Below are 22,714 nucleotides of genomic sequence, written 5' to 3'. Positions count from 1 at the left end.
CATGAGCTCCCGTTCATAAGCTGATTTGGACAGATTACGATCGCTCAAGGCCTTGCTAAAGTAGGCGATCGGCCTTTTATGCTGCATTAAAACAGCCCCAATACCACAGCCCGAAGCATCACATTCTACTACAAAAGGAAGAGAGAAATCAGGAAGAGAAGAACCGGAGCCGAGACTAAAACCTGCTTGAGGAATTCGAAAGCATGTTGAGCTGATGAAGACCATAAAAATGAATCTTTTTTTGTTAAATCGGTTAAAGGCCGAGCGATGGCACCGTAATTCTTGACAAATTTACGATAATAACCGGTTAATCCCAAAAAACCACGTAGAGCTTTCAAGGTTTGTGGAACCGGCCAATCCAAAACAGCAGACACCTTCTTGGGATCCATGGCAACTCCCTTGACATCAATGATGTGACCCAAATAGTCTATAGAACGTTGACCAAAACTGCACTTTTCCGGATTCGCTTTAAACTGATGCACAAGTAAAATCTGAAAAACCTCCATCACGTCCTTCAAATGATCCTCCCAAGAGGAACTGTGAACAATAATATCATCAAAAAATATAACCACTTTGTGCCGTAAAAGTGGACGAAAAATGTCATTCATCACCGCTTGGAAGGTAGCCGGAGCGTTCATAAGACCAAACGGCATGACTAGGTACTCGTAGTGACCGTCATGAGTACGAAAAGCAGTTTTCTCAATACTATCAGGCCGCATACGAATCTGATTATAACCAGATTTAAGATCTAGTTTAGAAAATTAGGTTGACCCATGAAGCTCATCGAGTAGTTCATCAACAACCGGAATAGGATATTTGTTAGGAATGGTTGCGGTGTTTAAAGCACGGTAATCAACACACATTCGCCAAGAATTATCCTTCTTGCGTACCAAAATAACCGGGCTAGAAAAAGCACTTTTGCTTGGTCTAATCATTCCCATACCCAGCAACTCCTGGACTTGTCTTTCAATTTATGTTTTCTGGACATGTGGATAGTGATAAGGGCATACACAAATCGGGTCAGAGGTGGATAATTGAATGTTATGATCGTGAGAGCGGACCGGGGGAAGAGAAGTAGGTGGAAGAAAAATCTCAGCAAATTGTTGAATGAGTGAAGATAAAGCAGATTGTTGAGAGGTGGTGAGTGGAGGTGGAGCCGAAGAAAGTTGGTTATCTGAAGAAGAGACCAAAGTACCCTCCATAAAGAGCCACTGATGTAGTGCTGTGAAAGCCGAAGAACCGGTTTGCAGGCCGTGTAACTGAACCGAAACACCCTCATAAGTAAAACACATCCAAGAGTGTTGTCAATCGTGGACAACTTCCCCCAAATATTTTAACCATTCTAAACCCAATATGAAATCCAAAGAAATAGTATCAAAGACCAACGCATTGATAGTGAAAGAACACGGGCATATAGTAACGTGAAGAGAGACACACCGCTCCGAGACAAACACAAAATGACCATCCCCCAATTTAATTTTGATGCCACTAAACTTCTGAGAAGATAAACCCAATGCCTCCACTAAACGTCTAGAAATAAAATTGTGGGAAGCTCCACTATCCACCAATAAACAAATGGAAAAACCCATCAAAGTACCTTCCAATTTCATTGTCGCAGAGAGTGCAATAGAAGCCAATGAACCTACAAATTCTAACGCATTACATGTACCCACAACACCATCCGTATCAACATCAGAAGGTGAAGACGATTCAGCTTGTAACAAACATTGATCTCCAAGTGGGATGTCGTCCTCATCGTCCCCTAACAACAACACCCGCAATCTACCCTCTAGACACTTATGTGTGGGCCCATACTGTTGGCCACATCGGAAACACAACCCTTTCTTTCGACGGTCTTCCCATTCCGTTCGTGAAAGAGATCGAACCCCACGATCACGTGGAGAGCCCTGCCCACTATCAGTCATTGGAAAAGGAAGTTTAGGGCTTAACACAGATCGGGGAGATTCCAACTTAGGAGAAGAGACCCGCTCACCAACTTTGGGAGAAAAGAAAGACCGAGATTCAGATCGGCCTTGTGGCCCCTCCTTAAGCCCGAACGTTCGACTACCCGTTGGGTTGAGATATCGAAAACGACCCAAAGAAGACTGACCCGACTCCGGGCGAAGCATCAACTCAACGTCTTTAGCCAAGTACATGGCGTCCAGACGTGATTGAGGGCGGTGGAGATGAACCCACTTTTTCACATCATCTTTTAAACCCGCAACAAAATACCCAATCGACTGTGATTCAGCAGTCGTGGAACCAAAGAGAGAAGATATTCAAAATCATCTATATAATCATAAATGGAATCGCCCTGATTGATTGTAGCTAATTGCTCAAATGGGTTTTGTATTACTAAACCACTGAAACGCTGAAGCAATTCTGATTGGAAATCAATCCAAGAAATGGTAGGACGGATTTGCGTTATAATCGTAAACCAATGATGCGCTACCCCAATCATACTCAAACGAACCAAACGCAATCGAGCATCCTCAGTTATGTGATTCATATCAAAATACAAATTGGCTTTCTGAATCCACGCCTGTGGATCAAAACCAGAAAATTCAGGGAGTTTTACCTTTTTGACAGCCCACGAAACAGAATCAGAGGTATCCAACAGATCAGATCTAGGATGGGAGCCGGAAAACGTGAATTCTCCACCAGAGGTGCCAGATCCCGACGACTCACCCACAGTCTTCTTCTCTTGCTTTGACATCCAGGCGAGAACGACCTTACGAAATTCACCAGATTCCAGTCGATCTGTCTCTAGAGCCGCTAATGAAGTACGCATATCAGCTACATCAGTTTGCAACTGTTTGATTTGAGCATCTTGATTATCCAATCGAGAATTTGTTCGAGTTTCCATGGAAAAGAGAAAAAACGGAGATGAAAGATAAACAATAATAACCAATAATAAGGAACGAGATGAACAGATTGTATATATTGAATGTAAATAGGATTGAAATTAGATTGATAGATAACAGGAAGGGAATTGTTTAATTGAAAGTAAAGGAATTACAAGGAAAGAGAAAAAAAGTGATAAGGACAGATAACAATTTCCAGGGTCACACCCTCTCTCTTGACACGTGCCAGAGCCTACTCAATCTTAACAAAATTCATGAATGACTAATCATAATATTCCCCTCCTATTTATAATGCTTTCTCCTCAAGATAACTATTAGCCACTTTTCACTTTGCCCATTCGAGAATATACAAGTAACTCTTTGGAACCAACCCGATTTGTATCAGAGTGGATAAGCCACTTGTGGTTGCTAGCTTAACCACGTTAAACTTGGATGGGCGTGTTAATGTGGATGCCATGATGTTTTGCCAATAAGTCGAGAAGGAAAAAAACGTTTGTAGCGCGCATAACAGGGGAAGAGCAACCTAGTAGTATTGTGATCAACGCAGATCCAAGAATCAAGCCCAAAGAGATACGAGTGTTGCGGGGCCTGAAAGACCTTGGAAGAACAAGTATGAATCTAAGAGGAGTGCTGGAATTCAACACTTGAGTCGAAGCTAGAAGACACAACTTGTTGCATTGAATTGTGGGTTGTTTCGAATTGAGGTTTTTCGTGTGTGTCACGATTAGATGAAGGTTGGTGTTGAGAGGGAGTGTTAAACGTGTCCACACCTACTCGGATTGAAGACTCCTAGAATCTTGGAGAGTATTTAATATAATAATAATAATAATAAGTTTATAATTAGAGATAAGTTAGTCTTATCTTTAATCTTAATTGTATTTGGTTTCAAATTATGTATTTGAAATAAGTTAGGATTAGGAACTTTGGGTATATATATACCATAGGTTCAGTGTGTTAGTTATCATTAAGTTTTACTTGTTAGTCGTTTTCCTAATAAAAGTTTGTGTTCTTGATTCACTTGCCTAAAGTTTAACACGGATAGCAGCTATAACACTCAGATCGGTTGAAGAAAAGATGAATCGAGAGAGAACATGCGTTAAAGATGAAAAATTATTTCCGAAGAACTTAGGAGTTTTAGGTGACAAGACTAGCTGGTTATGAACTTGTAATATTAACAAAATATGAAGTCGAAAGCGCCGATGAACCAACAAACGAATTTTGAAAATATTTTGTTTCTTTAATATGATCCAACCATCCGGATTGTTCGCTGATTCAACTAGTCCAATCATTAATATGTAGCCAGTTTCTGCTCCAATCAGTCGATTGGGTCTAGTTTTGAGAGCAATGGTTTTGAATTCACGTGCTATTAACAGTTTTGTTAACTTTGCAGCCTCTGTTTCCACGTATTCCTGGACATGAAGGCGCCGGGTACGCAAGTTTATATACGAAAAAACTTTTGAATTAACTACTTTTATTAAATACATAACACGGTTAGGACTCGGTTACAGGATGGTTGAGAGCATGGGAAAAGATGTAGGGGCTCGAGTAAAACCCGGGGACGTGGTGATGCCACTCTACTTAGGTGAATGGGGTGAATGCTTGAATTGCAAATCGGGAAAGACTAATATTTGTCATGTTTACCCTGTTCGCTTTGATGGTCTCATGTGCCATCGCACATCAAGAATGTCGGTTGCATCGACTGGGAAACCGTGTACCAACAATTTAGTTGCTCCACATGGTCCGAGTACACGGTCATTGATGTCAACTATGTGATCAAGGTTGACCCTAGGGTGCCTCTTCCCCAAGCCAGTTTTCTCTCGTGTGGCTTAACAACCGGCCTTGGTGCACCATGGAAGGAAGTCGCGGTCTCTAAGGGTTCTTCGGTTGCGGTTTTTGGCCTGGGGGTTGTTGGTCTTGGGGTACATATACTTTAATATTATAATTGTACAATCTTTTATATTGTAGATAAAAGTTTTTGTTATGTCATGTTTAGGTTATAAAAGGAGCACAAATGCAAGGGGCGTCAAAGATAATAGGCATTGACATAAACGAAAAGAAAGCAGCAATAGGAGAGGTTTTTGGGATGACGGATTTCATCAACCCTCAAAACCATCCCGACATGCCAGTCTCGGATTTGGTGAAAGATATGACAAATGGGCTAGGTGTCGACTACTCCTTCGAGTGTTCCGGAGTCACATCCTTGTTGAATGAAGCCCTTGAGGCTTCTAAAATTGTACTCTCACTCAACACAACCCAAACTTATTAATTTTGATTGATTCTTAATTACCTTTAAAAACATGTTTAAGTAATTAACAAATGTAAGTTTATAATTATAATGATAGGGAATAGGTACAGCTGTAGCAATTGGAGCTGGGCTAGATTCGAACTGGGCCATAAGAACCTCAGCCCTAATGAGGGGTCGGACTTTGAAGGGTTCCTTAATGGGTGGTGTCAAAACCAAATCTGATCTCCCTATTATACTCGACAAATGCATTAATCAGGGGTTAGAGGTGGATAAGCTTTTGGCACATGAAATAAAATTGGAAAACATAAAAGAAGCCTTCGAGATATTGAAGAAACAAGACTGCCTCAAGATTCTTATCAACTTTTAATCACAATAATTCAATAAATCCTCAATATTGTAAAACCAGCAACTTACCAACCAGACCAGCACACGTTTTATAAATAGCATGGTTTCCTCCTGATATGATATATAAGGTTGTTTACTCTATTATCTTTTATATATCAATACATTATTATTTAGAAATTCATGTGGTTCCGAGAAACCACCTATTTGTTTGGTGGATCCGCCCTTGATCAACACCTAATATATGTTAATTTCCTCTCCAAGTTTTCTTGTTCTATATATACATCTTATTGTAACTCATTGTAATACACATCTAATTATTGAATCTCCAACTTTCTCCCTACATTTTTTTTATATTCTTTAGCTATTATGATTATTTCACAACATATATAAAGTTATCCCATAGACCCATATTAAAGACCTAAATATTGATTATAAGTTTGGTTTGCCTCGTAGCCGAACCAAACCCAACCAAGCCATTCACATCCATAGTTTGGTGAAATAGATATTTTCAGTCTCTAATTCACGCCTCTAGCTTTCAGGTCTTCACTAATTCGTGCATGTATTTATTGGTTGGGTTATCAGTCTATCACAAAGCATGGCAAATATTTGACGGTTTTCTTTATTTTTTTTGTTATTTATAAGTGATTTCCTCGCGCATGTTTTGCGGCAAATTTAAAAAGATAAAACCCAGGCATTGCATCAACAAGTTATCGTGAATTTGATTGGTATCAGCTATGTTCGTTACATGCCAAATTTAAACCTAAAAAATAAATTTGTTAAATTAACTTATTTTAAAACAAAAAACCAAATAAACAAATAAAAAATAAACCTAGGTGTTAGTAAACCTAAATATAAGTTCATCAAATTACATTCGTTACGGTGCCAGAAGTAAACGTAAATATAAGTTCATTAGTTATTCACTTTAACATATAATATCTAAAACGACGCTTATTTGGTCAGTAAAACACAAGCGTTACGACGGTGAGTCGACACAGATTGTGTCAATATTGGTACATTGATTATGGTATAAACAATGTTAGCAAAACCTGGGCATTATGGTAGCGAGTCAACACAAATTAGATCAGTATCGACCGCCCTTGTTACGTATAAACAAGGAAAAGAAGTACAATATTTCGAAGAATAAAAGAACACTATAAAAAAATCGAAAAACCATCAGTACCGACAAATTTTGTTTGAAAGGTCGTTTATTATTATTAAAACACTCCTAACAAAAACCTAGAGCATGAAAAAAATAAGTTACAAGTACAATAATAGACTCTTACGTTAACATAAACTTGTTGTGTCAAATGTTATTGTTAACCGTATCATTCTTGTATTTCCATAGAATCCACCGAGTGACAAATATAATTAACCCAATCAAGTATTATTTTTTTCTTCTGATTTTGAACCTTTAGAGCTTCCAACCAGCCCATCATTTTACCTGGACTAGAACCGTCACTGACAAGCCATCAAACCCAACCACCTGCCACCACCACAACCAACCAACACCACATCTCCGTCTATACTTTCTTTCTCATCCACAACTAACAACAAACATCACCGCTACCCCACCCCAACTCTCCGGCGACTGCTCTCCGCTAAGACCACAGTCGTCTTTCATTCTCTCCGTATCCTACAAACCTTAAACAACAAAACCCTAAAATTTTATTTCCCCCAAATTGCATCTCACAATTTCTTCTACAATTGATGTTCGTTCGATTAAGTATTCTTCTACTGGTTGTCGAATTTTGTAGATACGGGGTTGGGTAGGGTGGTGGTCGCTGGTGATGTTATTGTTGTAGAAGAGGGGAATGATGGTGGCGGCTAGAGTTTACTGATGAAACCCTACATTCCGACTGCCGGTGACGATGGCGGTGATCCAGTGATTCGTAAGAAATTGGGTGTATAAATGGGGGCAACATCCAATCTAGTTAATTACGGTGATGGTTAGCCGGCGGCGGTGGTTAACCGGTGGTGGCGAAATGGATGATTGAGAGAGAGAGAGAGAGAGAGAGAGAGAATGAGTTTATTTTACATATTTTACATTTTTATTTTACAAATATACCCTTACGTGCATTGCAGATGACCAAATTTAATAAAAATACTTGACTTGGTTAGAGTCAAAGGGCAAAACGTGATAGAATTTTCAAATATAAAGAGTGTTTTCTGTCATTACGTTTGTCAAAAGACGTCCATTAAAAAACCGTTCAAACATAAATGACGTCTTTGCCATTTTGTCAATATATTAATAAGGTGACACAAACGACTCATTTATATATACACATTTAATATTTTTATTTTATTTTATTGATTGGTTTATTATAGTAATATTTTAAATTTAATTAAAAAGTAAAAGTGAATTTTTTAAAGATAAATTACGGGGCACTTTTGGGACTTAAACCTGGCCGAGACTTTTGATTGTTTAATAAACATTGTCTTTACCACTAAGTCACTAGCCCCAAGATGTGATATAAGCTTTAAAGTTTTTATTACACCATAATAATTCTTTTTTATTATAATAGTAACAATATTTTTTTATTTTGAAACAAAGACAATGTTTAGTTTTAAAAATATGTATTATTCTTATAATGTAGTTGACGCTTTGTATTTTATCAGGAGTTTGAAGTGGATAAGCTTGTGACACATGAAATAAAATTGGAAAACATAAAAGAAGCCTTCGAGATATTGAAGAAACAAGACTGCCTCAAGATTTTAATTAACTTTTAGTCACAATAAATCCTCAATATTGTGATGTCCAATTTATTTATCTTCAATAATATTTTCAATTGCCTTCTTTTTTAATAAATATGAAGCTATTTGGTGATTTGATTTCCACTTCATTCTTCAAGGTATTTTGAACATTAAATAAGTAATCACTAAATATTAATTAACTTTCATATATATTTAATTCATGTCACTCAAGTATAATATTCCTTTTAGAACTTATTAAAAGTTTCATAACATGTGAACATTTAATAAGAGTTTAGAGAAACAACGAGATATCTTGACGACCTGCACATCGGTTGTCCTGGTCGACCAGTTGTATCCTCCTTCCTCGCCCCCTCAAAACCACCCACTCTTCAACGCTCTTGAAGATACTCTTCACGGCTTTCATATCCATTGCAACCCTTTCAAAGCGTTTCTTCGGTCACACAAGCGTGCCGAAGATCCCCTAGGCAGAAAATGGTCTAAACAAAGTTCTGGGATCTGTGTATATTTTAATAATATGTATAACAATATGAGTATAGTTCTACAAATAAAATGTTGTGTATATTTTAATAACATGTATAACAATATGAGTATAGTTCTACACTTCTACTCTACAAATAAAATGTTGAAAGTTATGTTACGATTTATAAACAAATTAATGATGTTGCAAATTCATGTCATTGGTATTACTTTCATCATTAGATAATAATTGGTTGTTAAATATGGAACTAGATGTTGTTGCGTGTTGTGGCGAATTCAAATGCAAATTATAGTCAAGTGTACTTGTGAATATTGGAGAGGATTAACGCTATAGACCGTGACTTCATAATAGTTGAAAAAAAAAACTTATTGTGTGTCATACGGGTGTCCAAACAAAAACTTGCTTAGTCGTATGTAGAATTCGAAGTTCGTAGTTACTTGATTGGATGAATCATAACACTGGAATAATTAAGTCCTATATCTAAAAAATGAAGTTTTCCTATCAGTGACACTACATTTATCTAAAACATATACCCTTAATTAATACTGATAATAAATTTGACCATGACTTTGACTAAGACTTTTGACTAGATAATACATGTACAAAATATACGATTAACGTGCCTCTAATAACTATAAATATGATTCCGACTGCTACATTATAAATTGATACCGCCGCATTTCAATTTTTGTATATCTTCTCACAAACCAATCTTCAACATTATGACACATACCCCACATGCTATTACTTTTAAAGGCACGTCATTGTTATCTTTTCATATTCTTGAATATTTTAAAGCCATGTTGCAAGGGGCGTCGACGATAATAGGTGTGCACATAGACAAAAAGAAAGCACAAATAGGAGTGGTTTTGGGGATGACAGATTTCATCAACCCTCATAACCATCCCGACAAACCGGTCTCAAATTTGGTTCTATGATATGACTCGTATGAGAAATGTTCTATGAATGCATGGATGCGTTTATAAAATATCACCTTATAATATATGCAAGTTAATAACATAAAACTAACATGACTTGACTGGGCTTAGGTCTTCTCCATTGAAGAATTTTGGGCTTGACAAATGGCTTGCTAAGTTTTCATGGCCTGCTTCCAAAAAGTATTTTAATAGTTATTAAGCTATAAATATGATTTCAACTGCTGGCATTACAACCTAATATATACCATCAAATTTCATTTTTAATTTGTATATCTTCCCACAAACCAATCTCTATATTCTTCAACACTATGTCACAAAATATCCCACATGATATTACTTGCAAAGGTACGTTACTATTATATTTTCATAGTTCTTGAATACTTGAAAACAATGTTAACAAAGTTGTGCGGTGTAGCTGTCGTGGTAAGGGCGGGTGGAGCAATCACGGCGGAGGAGATACGGGTTGATCCACCAAAAGCAATGGAAGTCAGGATAAAGATGTTGTGTGCGAGTATTTGCCACACTGACATTTTATGTTGCAATGGGGTACCTATTGTATGTCCATTACCTTAATCTTTCAACTATCTACAAAGATTTTAGAACAGTGTTCTAATAACCAGACCAAACTAGTTGCCTTGTTAGTGTTAGAAACCGGCGTAAACATTATTTAAAACCGGATGACATTGACACATGTAAAGTTAAAACAAAACACATAAGTACTTCTATATTTTGGTACAAAATTTATACGTTAACTATTTATGAAGTCTCATAAAAAATGTCCTAAGAGCAAAATGACTAAATAATGATATTTAAAAAGTAAAATTTATTGAATTACGTTACAATTCACTCTATCGGGACCGGCTATGTAGCTAGTATTCGCAGGGCCGTCTCTGAGAACCTCTTAAACTTTTGGGGTTGGGACGAATAAAAAAAACTGGCATCTAAAAGAATTATGTAAAGGATAATTTGACAATTTTACCAATTAGGTTGCCTTTCAAAAACCCAAAACAAACAAGTAATAATAAACATGTTACTAAAATTGCTTATATGAAACAAATGAAAGTTTTTTTTTAAACATAAAAAAAAGAACATTAATGGTGGAATACGGAATACCTTTGTTTCCATAGTCCAGAAAACTTTCCATTCAACCAACGAGTCATTTTGTAGGCTTTGGTGTTAAAACAAAACTATATATATAATATAAATTTTATTTTTTTAACAATTATGGGTCTCTTGAAAGAATAGGCCTGAGTTTGTCGCCCTCCTCTTGGGCCGGGCCTGAGTATTCAGTCTGACAAATCGATAGTGTCTAGTTTTGAAAACAGTTGTTTTGGATTCATGTGTATTTGTTAATGTTGCAGTCATTGTTTCCACGTATTCCTGGACATGAAGGTGTCGGGTATGTATCTTGTATATGCTAACAACGAATCGGCTAGCTATTCTGAATTAATATGTAACATGGTTGGGCCACTCGGTGCAGGATGGTCGAGAGCATAGGAGAAGGCGTGGGGACACGGGTCAAACCCGGGGACGTGGTGATGCCACTCTACCTAGGTGAATGTGGTGAATGCTTGAATTGCAAATCGGGAAAGACTAATATTTGTCATGTTTACCCTATTCGCTTTAATGGTCTCATGCGTGATGGCACATCAAGAATGTCGGTTGCATCGACTGGGGAAACCTTGTACCATCACTTTAGTTGCTCCACATGGTCCGAGTACACGGTCATTGATGTCAACTATGTGATCAAGGTTGACCCTAGGATGCCTCTTCCCCAAGCCAGTTTTCTCTCGTGTGGCTTTACAACTGGCCTTGGTGCACCATGGAAGGAAGCCGCGGTCTCTAAGGGTTCTTCCGTTGCGGTTTTTGGCCTTGGGGTTGTTGGTCTTGGGGTACATATACTTTAATATTATAATTGTACAATCTTTTATTTTGTAAAAACAAGTTTTTGTTATGTCATGTTTTAGGTAATAAAAGGAGCACAAATGCAAGGGGCGTCGACGATAATAGGAATTGACATAAACGAAAAGAAAGCAGCTATAGGAGAGGTTTTTGGGATGATGGATTTCATCAACCCTCAAAACCATCCTGGCAGACCAGTCTCGGATTTGGTGAAAGATATGACAAATGGGCTAGGTGTCGACTACTCCTTCGAGTGCTCCGGAGTCACATCCTTGTTGAATGAAGCCCTTGAGGCTTCTAAAATTGTACACTCACTAAACACAACCAAAGCTTATTAATTTTGATTGTTTCTTAATTACCTCTATAAATTTATTTAACAAATGTAACTATAATGGTAGGGAATAGGTACAACTGTAGCAATTGGAGCTGGGCCTGATTCGAGTTGGGCCATAAGAACCAGGGCCTTAATGAGGGGGCTGACTTTGAAGGGTTCGGTAATGGGTGGTGTCAAAACCCATTCTGATCTCCCTATTATACTCGACAAATGTATTAATAAGGTGACACACATACACAATTCCATTATTATAATAGTAACATGAATCGGCCATGAAGCATCTTAACGGTTATGTTTTAGAAACATGCTGAATGATTTAGAGGCTAACTTTTAATCAGTTAGACCTGTTATTGACTTAACACAAGATTGCCAAGCAGCCCCTACAATGTTATTCTAATCCTAGTGTTTAATTCCTTGCTTGTCATACTTTTATTAAGTTTTAAAAATATGAATCATTCTTATAACTTAGTTTACGTTTGCATTTTGTCAGGAGCTAGAGGTGGATAAGCTTTTAACACATGAAGTAAAATTGGAAAACATAAAAGAAGCCTTCGAGATATTGAAGAAACAAGATTGTCTCAAGATTCTTATCAACTTTTAATTTCAGTAACTTCTCAATATTGTAATGTATTATTTGATCTATTTTTATCATTTGTAATAAATAATGAATCCAAAAATATAATTGTAAAATCAAACCCGAACCTATATTTTTATTAAAACTTAGGTAACTTTAGAGACATCAGATATCAATCATATCATATTGACCAACTCAACCTCTCTCTCCCTCTCCCTGTCCTTCTCCTCCCGATTTTAATAAATGAAGGAATGAGAGAAAAATATAATAAGGGGAAGAGTATAATTTAATTTCCGTATTTTAGAGTTTGAGAAAGGAAAAGAAATTGTAGAATTTTTAAAGAAAGATAGAAGGGGAGATTTTATAAGAAAGTGAGGAAAAAATATAATTTAATTTCATGCCCACCGTAATGCAAAGTAGCTAGTGAGCATGTAATATATTTAACATGCTCGGATGAAACACGCGAATAAATATACTTGTTGTGGTTAATAAGCAAATTATCAATACACACTCATGTCACTTGTCATTATTTTATTGCTCATTGGATAACAAGTGGTTGTGCACTTGTGTGACATGAAATGAGATATTGGAGACCAAAGTAACATTATCCATCACAAATAATCAAGTTGTTTATTTCAATCAATGTGTGAGGATAGAATAAGTTCCAAGACAAGTCATACTCATGCATATTATTTGGTAATAAATGATCATATATAATTTAAAAAATATTATCTAAAAAAGAAAATGGGTCAAATAGATTAAACATTTTTAAAGTACAATATTTAGACAATCAAACTTGATAATATTTTAAACTCCAAAAAAAAGGTGGCAAGTCTACCACGTCAACCCAACTTAGGGGTGTAAACAATGAGCAACTCGAAATCTGAAATTGGCTTGCTAAAAGCTTAAAAACCAAGCCAAGATGTTTAAGTCCCCGTTGAAATATATTTAGTATAAGAGCTCGAGCTTAAACAACTACTTACGACTCAACTCTCTTATGTTAAAGAGGCGGATAATATGTCAAACCATCTTATGTTGACAATAATGACATCCTAATTGTGACTTTAAAAACAGTTGACCGTTGACCCTCCATCTTTAAAAAAAAAAAATAACACAACACACTATAATGACACCCTAATTTAGACTTTAAAAACAGTTGACCGTTGACCCTCCATCTTATAAAAAAAATAAATATGAACACAAAGTGACAAAACAGTGCAGCAGCCAAAACCAAAAAAGACCAAGTCATAGTTCAAAGTCAAAGGCTTAATATATAAGTTTAAATCCATAGTTAGTTCTTCAATCTGACCAAAACCAACATCATCCAACTGACTGATTGATTAGTAATAATATGAATTTGTTAGGGACTTTTTTCTTCAGTCGGCGGCGGTATGACTCCCAACGCTTCACCCAGATTTAGATTGCTCCTCATTGTTCGCCTCCCGATTCCACCGTTACCCTTCCTCATCATCGCAGCAAATTCCCCATAATCAATCTGTCCATCCTGCATCAAACATGTTTAATTTATGTCAATTTGGGTTATTATATTATATTAATAATACATCGACCGGTCAAAGTAAGGTGGCAAAATTGAGTTTTGTAATGAGTCATTCGTTTTTCTTAGTACGGGTTGGATTGTGTTGACCCATTCGTTTTTTGCGTGAATTTTAGGACTTTTTATAAGTTTCATGTTTTTAAGAAGTGATTATATAAAAGGGCAAACTACAAAAAACATAAAAAATAAAAAAAATAAATTATTGTTAGTTTATTGTAATAAATTTTAAAAAATATAAACATATTTTCCAAATTTTTTTTAACTAAAATATGGCAAAAATCCATTTTTGTGCAATTTCACCTTATTAGATACTCTATAGTGACTTTAGTATAATATGATACAATTTTTTTTGTTTTGAATAAAATAAAATAAGAGGGTGTATGCATTAAGTATACACCTTTGAACCGTTGACCCATATTTAACCCATTTGGGAGGCATCCTCTTTAGCAATATTTCTTAATTAAACCAAGATAAAACACAACCAAAATTGAATCATAACTAAGTAAATTGATTAAAACTGTCGCATATAAATAATAGTAAAGAAAAAAAAACTAAATGAGGTTAGGTTTTAGGTCAAAACAGATTGAAACGACCCGAGAATAATTTTTTTATCATTTATAGTTTCAGAATGAGTTAATCGTTTTTTAGCAAATTATAAACATTGTCAATTGATAAGTGTTCAGGGTGACAAATTACTATTTTAACCTTGTGAATGAAATCAAGAAAACTGGTGAATTAAAACTTACATTATCTTGGTCGATTTCCTTGATTGTTTCATCGAGACGAACATCACCTAATCCCATTTCTTGGCACGCTTGTTGGAGCTCATCAATTGTAATGTAACCGCTTCCATCTTTGTCAAAGAATGAAAATGCGGACAAGAGGTTCTCTTCTCTCTCCAGTTTGTTCAAGTGTACAGTTGCAGCAATGAATTCACCGTAGTCGATTGTTCCACTGTTGTCAATATCCGCCTGCAAGGTCAAAGATAGAAGTCAAAGATTTCCAGTCATTTAAAACATCAAAGATCTCTAATAATATGCACTTACTGCCTCCATCAAGTCCTTTATCTCTGACTCCATAAGTTCTGAACCGACTCGTTTCAGACCATCTTTCAGTTCATCAAAAGTAATTGAACCACTGTTGTCTGTATCTATCATTTTGAATAACTCCTTCAATCCACCAATTTCTTCTTCTGAAAGCCTTTCCGCAATCACCTGTGCATAATTATACTGAGTCAGCGATACTTCCAACTTGTTTACCATAACATGTCATAATGCGTAGTTTTACTGCGGGCCAAAAAGTATTAATATGTAAAATACTATTAACAAACTTAGTAAAAAGGAAGTGATTCAAACAATATAAGAAATATTCCGTTGCATTCTCAAGTGTTTTATATTTAACATCATCGGATCACTATTAAATAATATATTTTTATAATCATAACTAACAAATTTTAACAAAAAAGACCCACAATTTTAATGAATCTATAACAGATTCCCTTTTATATCAATTGGCCTAGATCTTTTTGGCACGTTATCCATTTCGACCCATCATACCAATAGGGCCTTGTAGTCTTTATCATTTTGAAAAGAAACATATATGATAATTTATATAATGTATCAGCAACTAAGCAACTTTATCTAAAAAGGGAACTTTAGGGAAACACTCCGAATCCTTTTGGCCCATCAAAATATATCCCACTTCAACCTATCATACCAAATGGACCACGGAATCCTATCATTTTCCACAATTTATCTTTTTTTTTAAAAAAAGAGAGAACCTGAACCCGACTGTGAAACCAATCAGTTCTCAAAGAAAGTTAAACAAGATCTTAAATCTAACTACTTTACCAAAACATGAAAAGAAGCTTACCCGCAAAGCCATCTTCTTGAGCTTGTTCATTGCAGAAAACTGTTTCAAGCGTGACAATACTGCAGAATCAACAGGCTTATCGGGTGCCATTTTGTCATCAACGATCCACGGATGGCCTGTTCAAAAAAGAATATCAATATTATCGATATAAATGACTTTTTTTATAACTTTTTAGGAGCCAAGGTTACTCACATAGAACTTCATGAGCAGTAAGCCTTTTCTTAGGGTTTCTATCAAGCATTTTCCTTATAAGATCTTTAGCACTGTCTGTGATTGCAGGCCATGGCTCCGATTCAAAATCTAGTTTTGCTTGTAGTATCTGACGGAAGATGCCCATTTCAGTTTCTGTAGATAAAATCACGTGTTTAAAAAAAAGATTATAATTTACTAAATTAAACGAATTATGTTTAAAAAAAAGAAGAAACGATTAAACAAACGAGGTATTCATGTTTGTTTGTTAATAGCATAAACGAACGGTTCACGGATGTAAATGAACACAAACGAATGGACTAACTGAACAACGATGAACAAACATAATCGAGTGAATACCAATTAAAAGTAAATGAGAGCATCAATTTATTAGGCCTAAAAAATAATAAAACTACACTAAATTGTCATCATCATCATCATCATCGTACTCAGTATATCCCACCAATAGCAATGCTATGGTAGGGTCTGAGGAGGGTAAGATGTAGACAGCCTTACCTCTATCCCATAGGGATAGAGAGGCTGCTTCCGGTGAGACCCCCGGCTCGATAGTAGTTTTGCATCAAGCCTTGGACATAAGGCACATAGCACTCAATCATCGGGACACCGGCTGATTGGTGCATGTGCCCTTAGTCTTTCGGCTATCAACGCCACCACATGATGCCTGATTAACCTTCCGCCACTTTTAACGTTATTTTCACGAGATTAGTAAAATAACGTCAATATTAGTGCAATTTTACTTTTGCCCACCCGAGGGTTCACACGTATATACATTATATGCGCGCACCGCAAGCAGGGCGTAAAACTACACTAAATTGTAATGGGTGATATTTTATTTTCATAGGACAAGACTAAGTTGTAATGGACCAAAAGAAATTATAATTATATGAACAAATGAACTTATAAAAATTAAAGTAAAGAACGTAAACAAATGAAAATAAGCAAGCGTAAACGAACATACGCTCATGAACAGACGAGACATGTTTCATTCGTTCGTTTAACCAATAGAACAAAAAAAAATTTCCATGCTCGTCCGTTTATTAAATAAAGGAACTTCATGCAGAACGGTTCTCTGAACATTCGGTTTGTTTACAAGCCTACAAATTATAGCAAAGATTAGAAATATACCAGCCCAAAAGGGAGGAACACCACTCAGTAAAATGTACAGAATAACCCCTGCGCTCCAAACATCAGATTCAGGCCCGTAATGCTTGCGTAAAACCTCGGGTGCAACATAATAAGGGCTCCCCACAACATCCCGAAACGTTTCACCTAAGTTTGGAACAAAAACATGATTATAATAAGCATGGTTCTTAGAAAGAATTCACAAGAATTACAAGATCAAGAAGAACTTGAAGAATACAGGTTATTAAAAAAAAGTAGAAATCATCATATTATTCAGGAAGAAGTACCATTACACGTACAAAGTGCAATTACTTCTTCAATTTTTGCATTTTAAAGTAAGATATATCAATGTCACCTATTTCTAGCAAAATATGAAATTAAAGATACAACAAGAACAGCACAGAAAATTAAATGCATTTTCATTCATATTTACTCAACCAATGAGATGAAAGTGTGCTGCACATTTTTTACATATTTACATCTATATTACAAGATTCAATTAAACAAAATAAAACTCAGAATTAATGAATTATATCACCCACAGTAACAAATAATTCATAAAGAAGGGTGGTTTAAAAATGACTCAAGACAGAAAAGACAACCTAAATCCAAAACATACAAAACCCCAAAACATATAGAGATGAGATGAACCCACATGAAATTATTTAGGTATTTATAACATCAGATAACCCAAGAAAAAAAAATCCAAACTTTATTAATAAAAATATCAAGAAATCAAACATGGTTTGTAGGACAGTAGGACACAGACAACCCAAAATCTAAAATTGCTATATTTCCAACCACTAATGCATATCATTACACATTTACATCTAAAATACCAATACAACTCATCATATGTTAAAAAAATGATAAATTATATCACACACAACAACACATCATAAATGATCCAAGAACAGAAAAGACAATCTAAAACCAAAACATACTAAACCCCAAAACATATAAAGATGAGATGAACCCACATGAGTTTATATATTTAGGTATTTAAAACATCAAACAACCCAAGAAATAAAAATCCAAACATTACTAAAAAATACCAGAAATCAAACCTGGTTTGTAGAATACAGACAACCCAAAATTCAATTTTTTTCCTATATTTCTAACAACTAATGCATATCATTACACATTTATATCTAAATAACAAATGCAACTCATCACATGTTAAAATAAAAAAAATAAAAAATAAAAAAGATGAATCATATCACACACAACAACACATCATATATATGATCCAAGAACAGAAAAAACAATCTACAACCAAAACATATAAAGATGAGATGAACCCATATGAGATTATTAAGGCATTTAAAACATCAAACAACCAAATAAATAAAAATCCAAACTTTATTAAAAAAAAACAAAAAAAAACCTGGTTTGTAGAACACAGGCAACCCAAAATCTAAATTTCCCATATTTCTAACCACCAAAACATATCATTACACATTTACATCTAAATAACAAATACAACTCATCATATGTCAAAAAAGATGAATTAAAACATCAATTAACCCAATAAATAAAAATCCAAACTTTAGTAAAAGAAAATATATAAAAATAAATAAATAAAATAAACCTGGTTTGTAGAACACAGACAACCCAAAATCAGTGGCTTTAAGTGTAGCATCTTCATGAGTGGTTGAAAACAAGAAGTTTTCAGGCTTAAGATCCCTATGCACAACACCCAAAGAATGACAAGCCTCAACCACACCAACAATTGTCTTAATCAACTTTGCAGCCTCCCTTTCACTATAATGCCCCTTCTGCACAATCCTATCAAACAACTCACCACCAGCACACAACTCCATGACAATATGCACATACAAAGCATCTTCATAAGTCCCTTTAATCCTCACCACATTATTGTGTTCAGACAAATGGTGCATTATCTGAATCTCCTTCAACACATCCTCATAATCCTCCCTGCAGATCAGTTTCTTCTTAGGAATAGACTTACATGCATATGCAACACCTGTTGATTTCTCTGTGCATAGATGGGTTGTACCAAACTGCCCTTGCCCTAATTTTCTACCAATTGTGTACAAGTGTTGCAGGTTTGGGGTTCTGTGTTTAAGAACCCAAAAGGGTTTTGAATTTGAGGGTTGTGGGGTTATGGGTTTCTTCAAGATTGGGGGTTTGGTGGGTTGTGAAGAAGTTGAAGTTGAAGAAGAAGACATTTTTTATCCAAATATTGAAACTTTATCAGGTTTTAACAAATGGGTAATGCAAGATTGATCAAAATTTGTCAAGATTGATGTGTTTTGAGTGATTAAGATGAAAAAAAGATGAATAATTTGGGGGCCCAGATCGGTGGTCTTATCCGCCGGAAGTTACTTGTCTGAAAGAGAACTAGAGAGAGAGTAGAGAGAGAAAGAGGGTTTCTTTTTTCTTTGTTGGTGAAAGTGATATGAATGAAAGGTATGGTTTCTCATAAACTTCTTTTTCTCTTTTGGATGATGGAAATAGACCAAGTCTAAGCATAGATTCAATGTGTTTCTTGGGAAAAATAATATTTTTATTTTTGTTATGAATATCTATTATTCAAGATCAAGATTTACCCATCTAGATCTACTAAGCAAGTGGATGAGCTCTTTGTCAAACTTATTGATAATGTCCCATACTACATGACCATCAAATAGTTAATCTTGTCTAGAGAAAAGGTTAATCTTTTGTAGTATAAATACTAGCTCAATGTAAAGGAGAAGATGCACCTCATACATACAAATTCATAAGTGATACATTTCACTACTTTCTCTCTTTACTAAATTTTCTAAAGTTCTCAAGTTTTAGCACTAATCTTGTGTTAATTCTTAAAATTATAACACGTTATCAGCACGAGCCGCTTATATCCTAACCAAGAAAGGTAATAGACACAAAGGTATCTACATAAGCATCATAAACACTTCTTTAATTATGTACATTAGATATATATCTATGCATATACATATACTAACTAATATACTGAGTAATAGCAATAATGTGTATAAACATTGTTATTAAAATTTGATAACTATTCTAACTTTTATTTATATATGCACACTAATATCTCATTTAGAAGTTAGATTTACTTACACTAACAATTCTATTCTTATTATTGTGCATACTAATTATATATATTTTATAAAATAAACTGTATTTAATATCTTAATTATTATCTTACTTTAAAATAATTAATATTATATATTATATATATACACACACACAAACGGTAATATTACCGTTATAAACGGTAATATAACCGTTATAAATGGGTTATAAACCTCCACTATAAATAACCAATCATTAACCCCATTTCATTTACAACAAACATTCTTCTTATTAAATTTATCCAAGATAAAATTCTCAAAATGATTCACCCGGTTTTGATGTTGGTCACTATAATGCTTATACTACTTCTCATTCTAATTTTTAATCTCCCATCTGAAGAGTTTGGCATGTTCTTTATCTTTTATATGTTTATAGCTCTACCAATGTATTGTATCTCATTGTTGATTGATATATATGGATTCTAATATTTATCTTATTATTTGCTCTATTATGTTTAGCAACAAAATGTCAAATATAGCAAAACTCGAATTCCCAGCACTCAACATTTCTGGAGAAAATTATATGTCTTGGACAGCAAATGTCAAAAGACATTTAAAATCTATGGATGTGTTAGACGCAATCCAAGAATACAATGATTGCTCTGACCAGGATAAAGCAAGAGCTGATGTTTTCATCCATAAACATATTGATGAATTGCTACAGCATGAATATTTTAATTATGATAACCCATATATGATATGGAAAGATTTAAAAGCAGATTCGGTCATCTAAAGGAAGTTTTACTTCCTACTTCTAGAGATGAATGGAACAGTCTTAGGTTCCAAGATTTTAAGAGGGTAAATGATTACACCTCTGCTTTATACCGAATTTGTTCAAAGCTAGAATTTTGTGGGTATCCCGTAACAGAGGAAGAAAAGTTAGAGAAAACTTTCTCCACGTTTCATGCATCAAATATAAACTTGCAAACACATTATCGTTTGCAGAATTTTAAGAGATACTCTGATCTAAATGCATTACTCCTTGTAGCCGAGAAAAATAATGAATTATTGATGAAAAATCATCAATCTCGTCCCACGGGTTCATTAGCAATACCAGAAGCACATGTTGCTCACAAAAGTTCTCATAAAAATTCTGATCATAAATGGGAACAAAGTCGAGGACGAGGCCGTGGACGTGGACGTGGTCATTTTGACAAAAGGCATTTTAATGATCGTAAGCATCCATTCAAATGGAACAATAACTCTTACGGTCGTGGTCGTGGCCGTGGTCGTAACCAGAGAGCCAATAGTTATCATGTCCCACACAATACCAATTCCAACCACCAAAATAAATGGAATGAAGCTAGTAGGTCCGAAAACAATGGCACTTCATGTTTTAGATGTGGAAGTACAAACCACTGGGCAAAGGCTTGTCGCACAGCTCCACATCTGTGTGAACTGTACCAAGCCTCTCTAAAAGGAAAAGAGAAAGAAGTGAACCATGTTGATAACTTTAATAATATCAATGCTGAGCTGAGCGTTGAAGACTTTGGGATGGAACTTTGAAACAAAGTTGCTTGACTACTATAATTAGATGCAATTATTAAGTGTGTTCTCATTATCTTTAATTATGTAGTTTCTCTTCCATGTACTACTTGTGTTTCAATTAAAGTTCTTATTAAAATATCATATGTCTTCGTTATACACTTATTTTTTTTCTCTTAATATTTTTCAAGATTTAAAATGAAAATCACCGGAGCACAAGATCAAACAAATGAAGAAGATATATGTATAGCGGATAGTGGAGCCACGCATACTATACTTAGATCTAAAAAATATTTTTATGAACTGAAACCAACAAAAGGGATCATCAATACAATATCAGGTCCTACAAACTTGATAGAAGGAGTGGGAAAAGCTAATTTAGCATTACCAAATGGCACAAAGCTCAAAATAGAAAATGCTTTATTTTCCCCAAAATCAACAAGAAATTTGTTGAGTTTCAGGAACATATATCATAATGGATATGATACTCAGTCAAGGACTGTTAGTAATGAAAAATATTTGCATATCATAAGCAAAGATCAAATATTGGAAAAATTGCCAATGCTCCATTCTGGTTTGCATTATACATATATAAATGTGCCTCAAGCACATATGGCAGTCAAAGAAAATTGTTGCGATTCTGGTATCATAAACTTATGGCATGACAGATTAGGCCATCCAGGATCCACAATGATGAAAAGGATCATTGAAAATACACATGGGCATCCACTGAAAGGTCAAAAGATCCACAAAATAGATAAAATGCCTCAATGTACATCTTGTTCTCTTGGAAAATTAATTACAAGGCCTTCGCCATTAAAAGTCGATAAAGAAACACCAATGTTTCTTGAAAGAATTCAAGGTGACATATGTGGACCAATTCATCCACCATGTGGACCATTTAGATACTTCATGGTCTTAATAGACGCATCCAGCAGATGGTCTAATATCTCTTTATTATCGACTCGTAATGTTGC

The 22,714-nt window shown here is 35.1% G+C and overlaps 2 protein-coding genes across 2 annotated transcripts; one reads left to right on the top strand and one right to left on the bottom strand.

Annotated features, from left to right (window-relative positions):
- The first annotated feature begins 9,418 nt into the window (after nt 1–9,418).
- Nucleotides 9,419–12,438, top strand: LOC143576271 (alcohol dehydrogenase 2-like). Its single transcript, XM_077060401.1, has 6 exons — nt 9,419–10,137; nt 10,944–10,981; nt 11,063–11,474; nt 11,550–11,789; nt 11,883–12,041; nt 12,309–12,438. Exons 1-6 carry the CDS (start codon nt 9,910–9,912, stop codon nt 12,417–12,419), a joined length of 1,188 nt encoding a protein of 395 aa, XP_076916516.1. The 5' UTR covers nt 9,419–9,909; the 3' UTR covers nt 12,420–12,438.
- Nucleotides 12,439–13,619: 1,181 nt separating this feature from the next.
- Nucleotides 13,620–19,602, bottom strand: LOC143576256 (calcium-dependent protein kinase SK5-like). The gene is made up of 7 exons (XM_077060390.1): nt 18,743–19,602; nt 17,155–17,298; nt 16,012–16,164; nt 15,820–15,935; nt 14,994–15,161; nt 14,694–14,918; nt 13,620–13,896 (listed from the first exon to the last, which is right to left on the bottom strand). Exons 1-7 carry the CDS (start codon nt 19,341–19,343, stop codon nt 13,753–13,755), a joined length of 1,551 nt encoding a protein of 516 aa, XP_076916505.1. The 5' UTR covers nt 19,344–19,602; the 3' UTR covers nt 13,620–13,752.
- Between the last annotated feature and the right edge of the window lie 3,112 nt (nt 19,603–22,714).

This window comes from Bidens hawaiensis, unplaced genomic scaffold (genome assembly GCF_021521415.1).
Source record: "Bidens hawaiensis isolate Kalapana, Puna unplaced genomic scaffold, B.hawaiensis_p1.1 tig00028038_1, whole genome shotgun sequence".
NCBI classification, from domain to species: Eukaryota; Viridiplantae; Streptophyta; class Magnoliopsida; order Asterales; family Asteraceae; genus Bidens; species Bidens hawaiensis.
The sequence above is the reverse complement of the archived record's forward strand: the minus strand, read 5'-3'. Positions and strand labels throughout refer to the sequence as shown.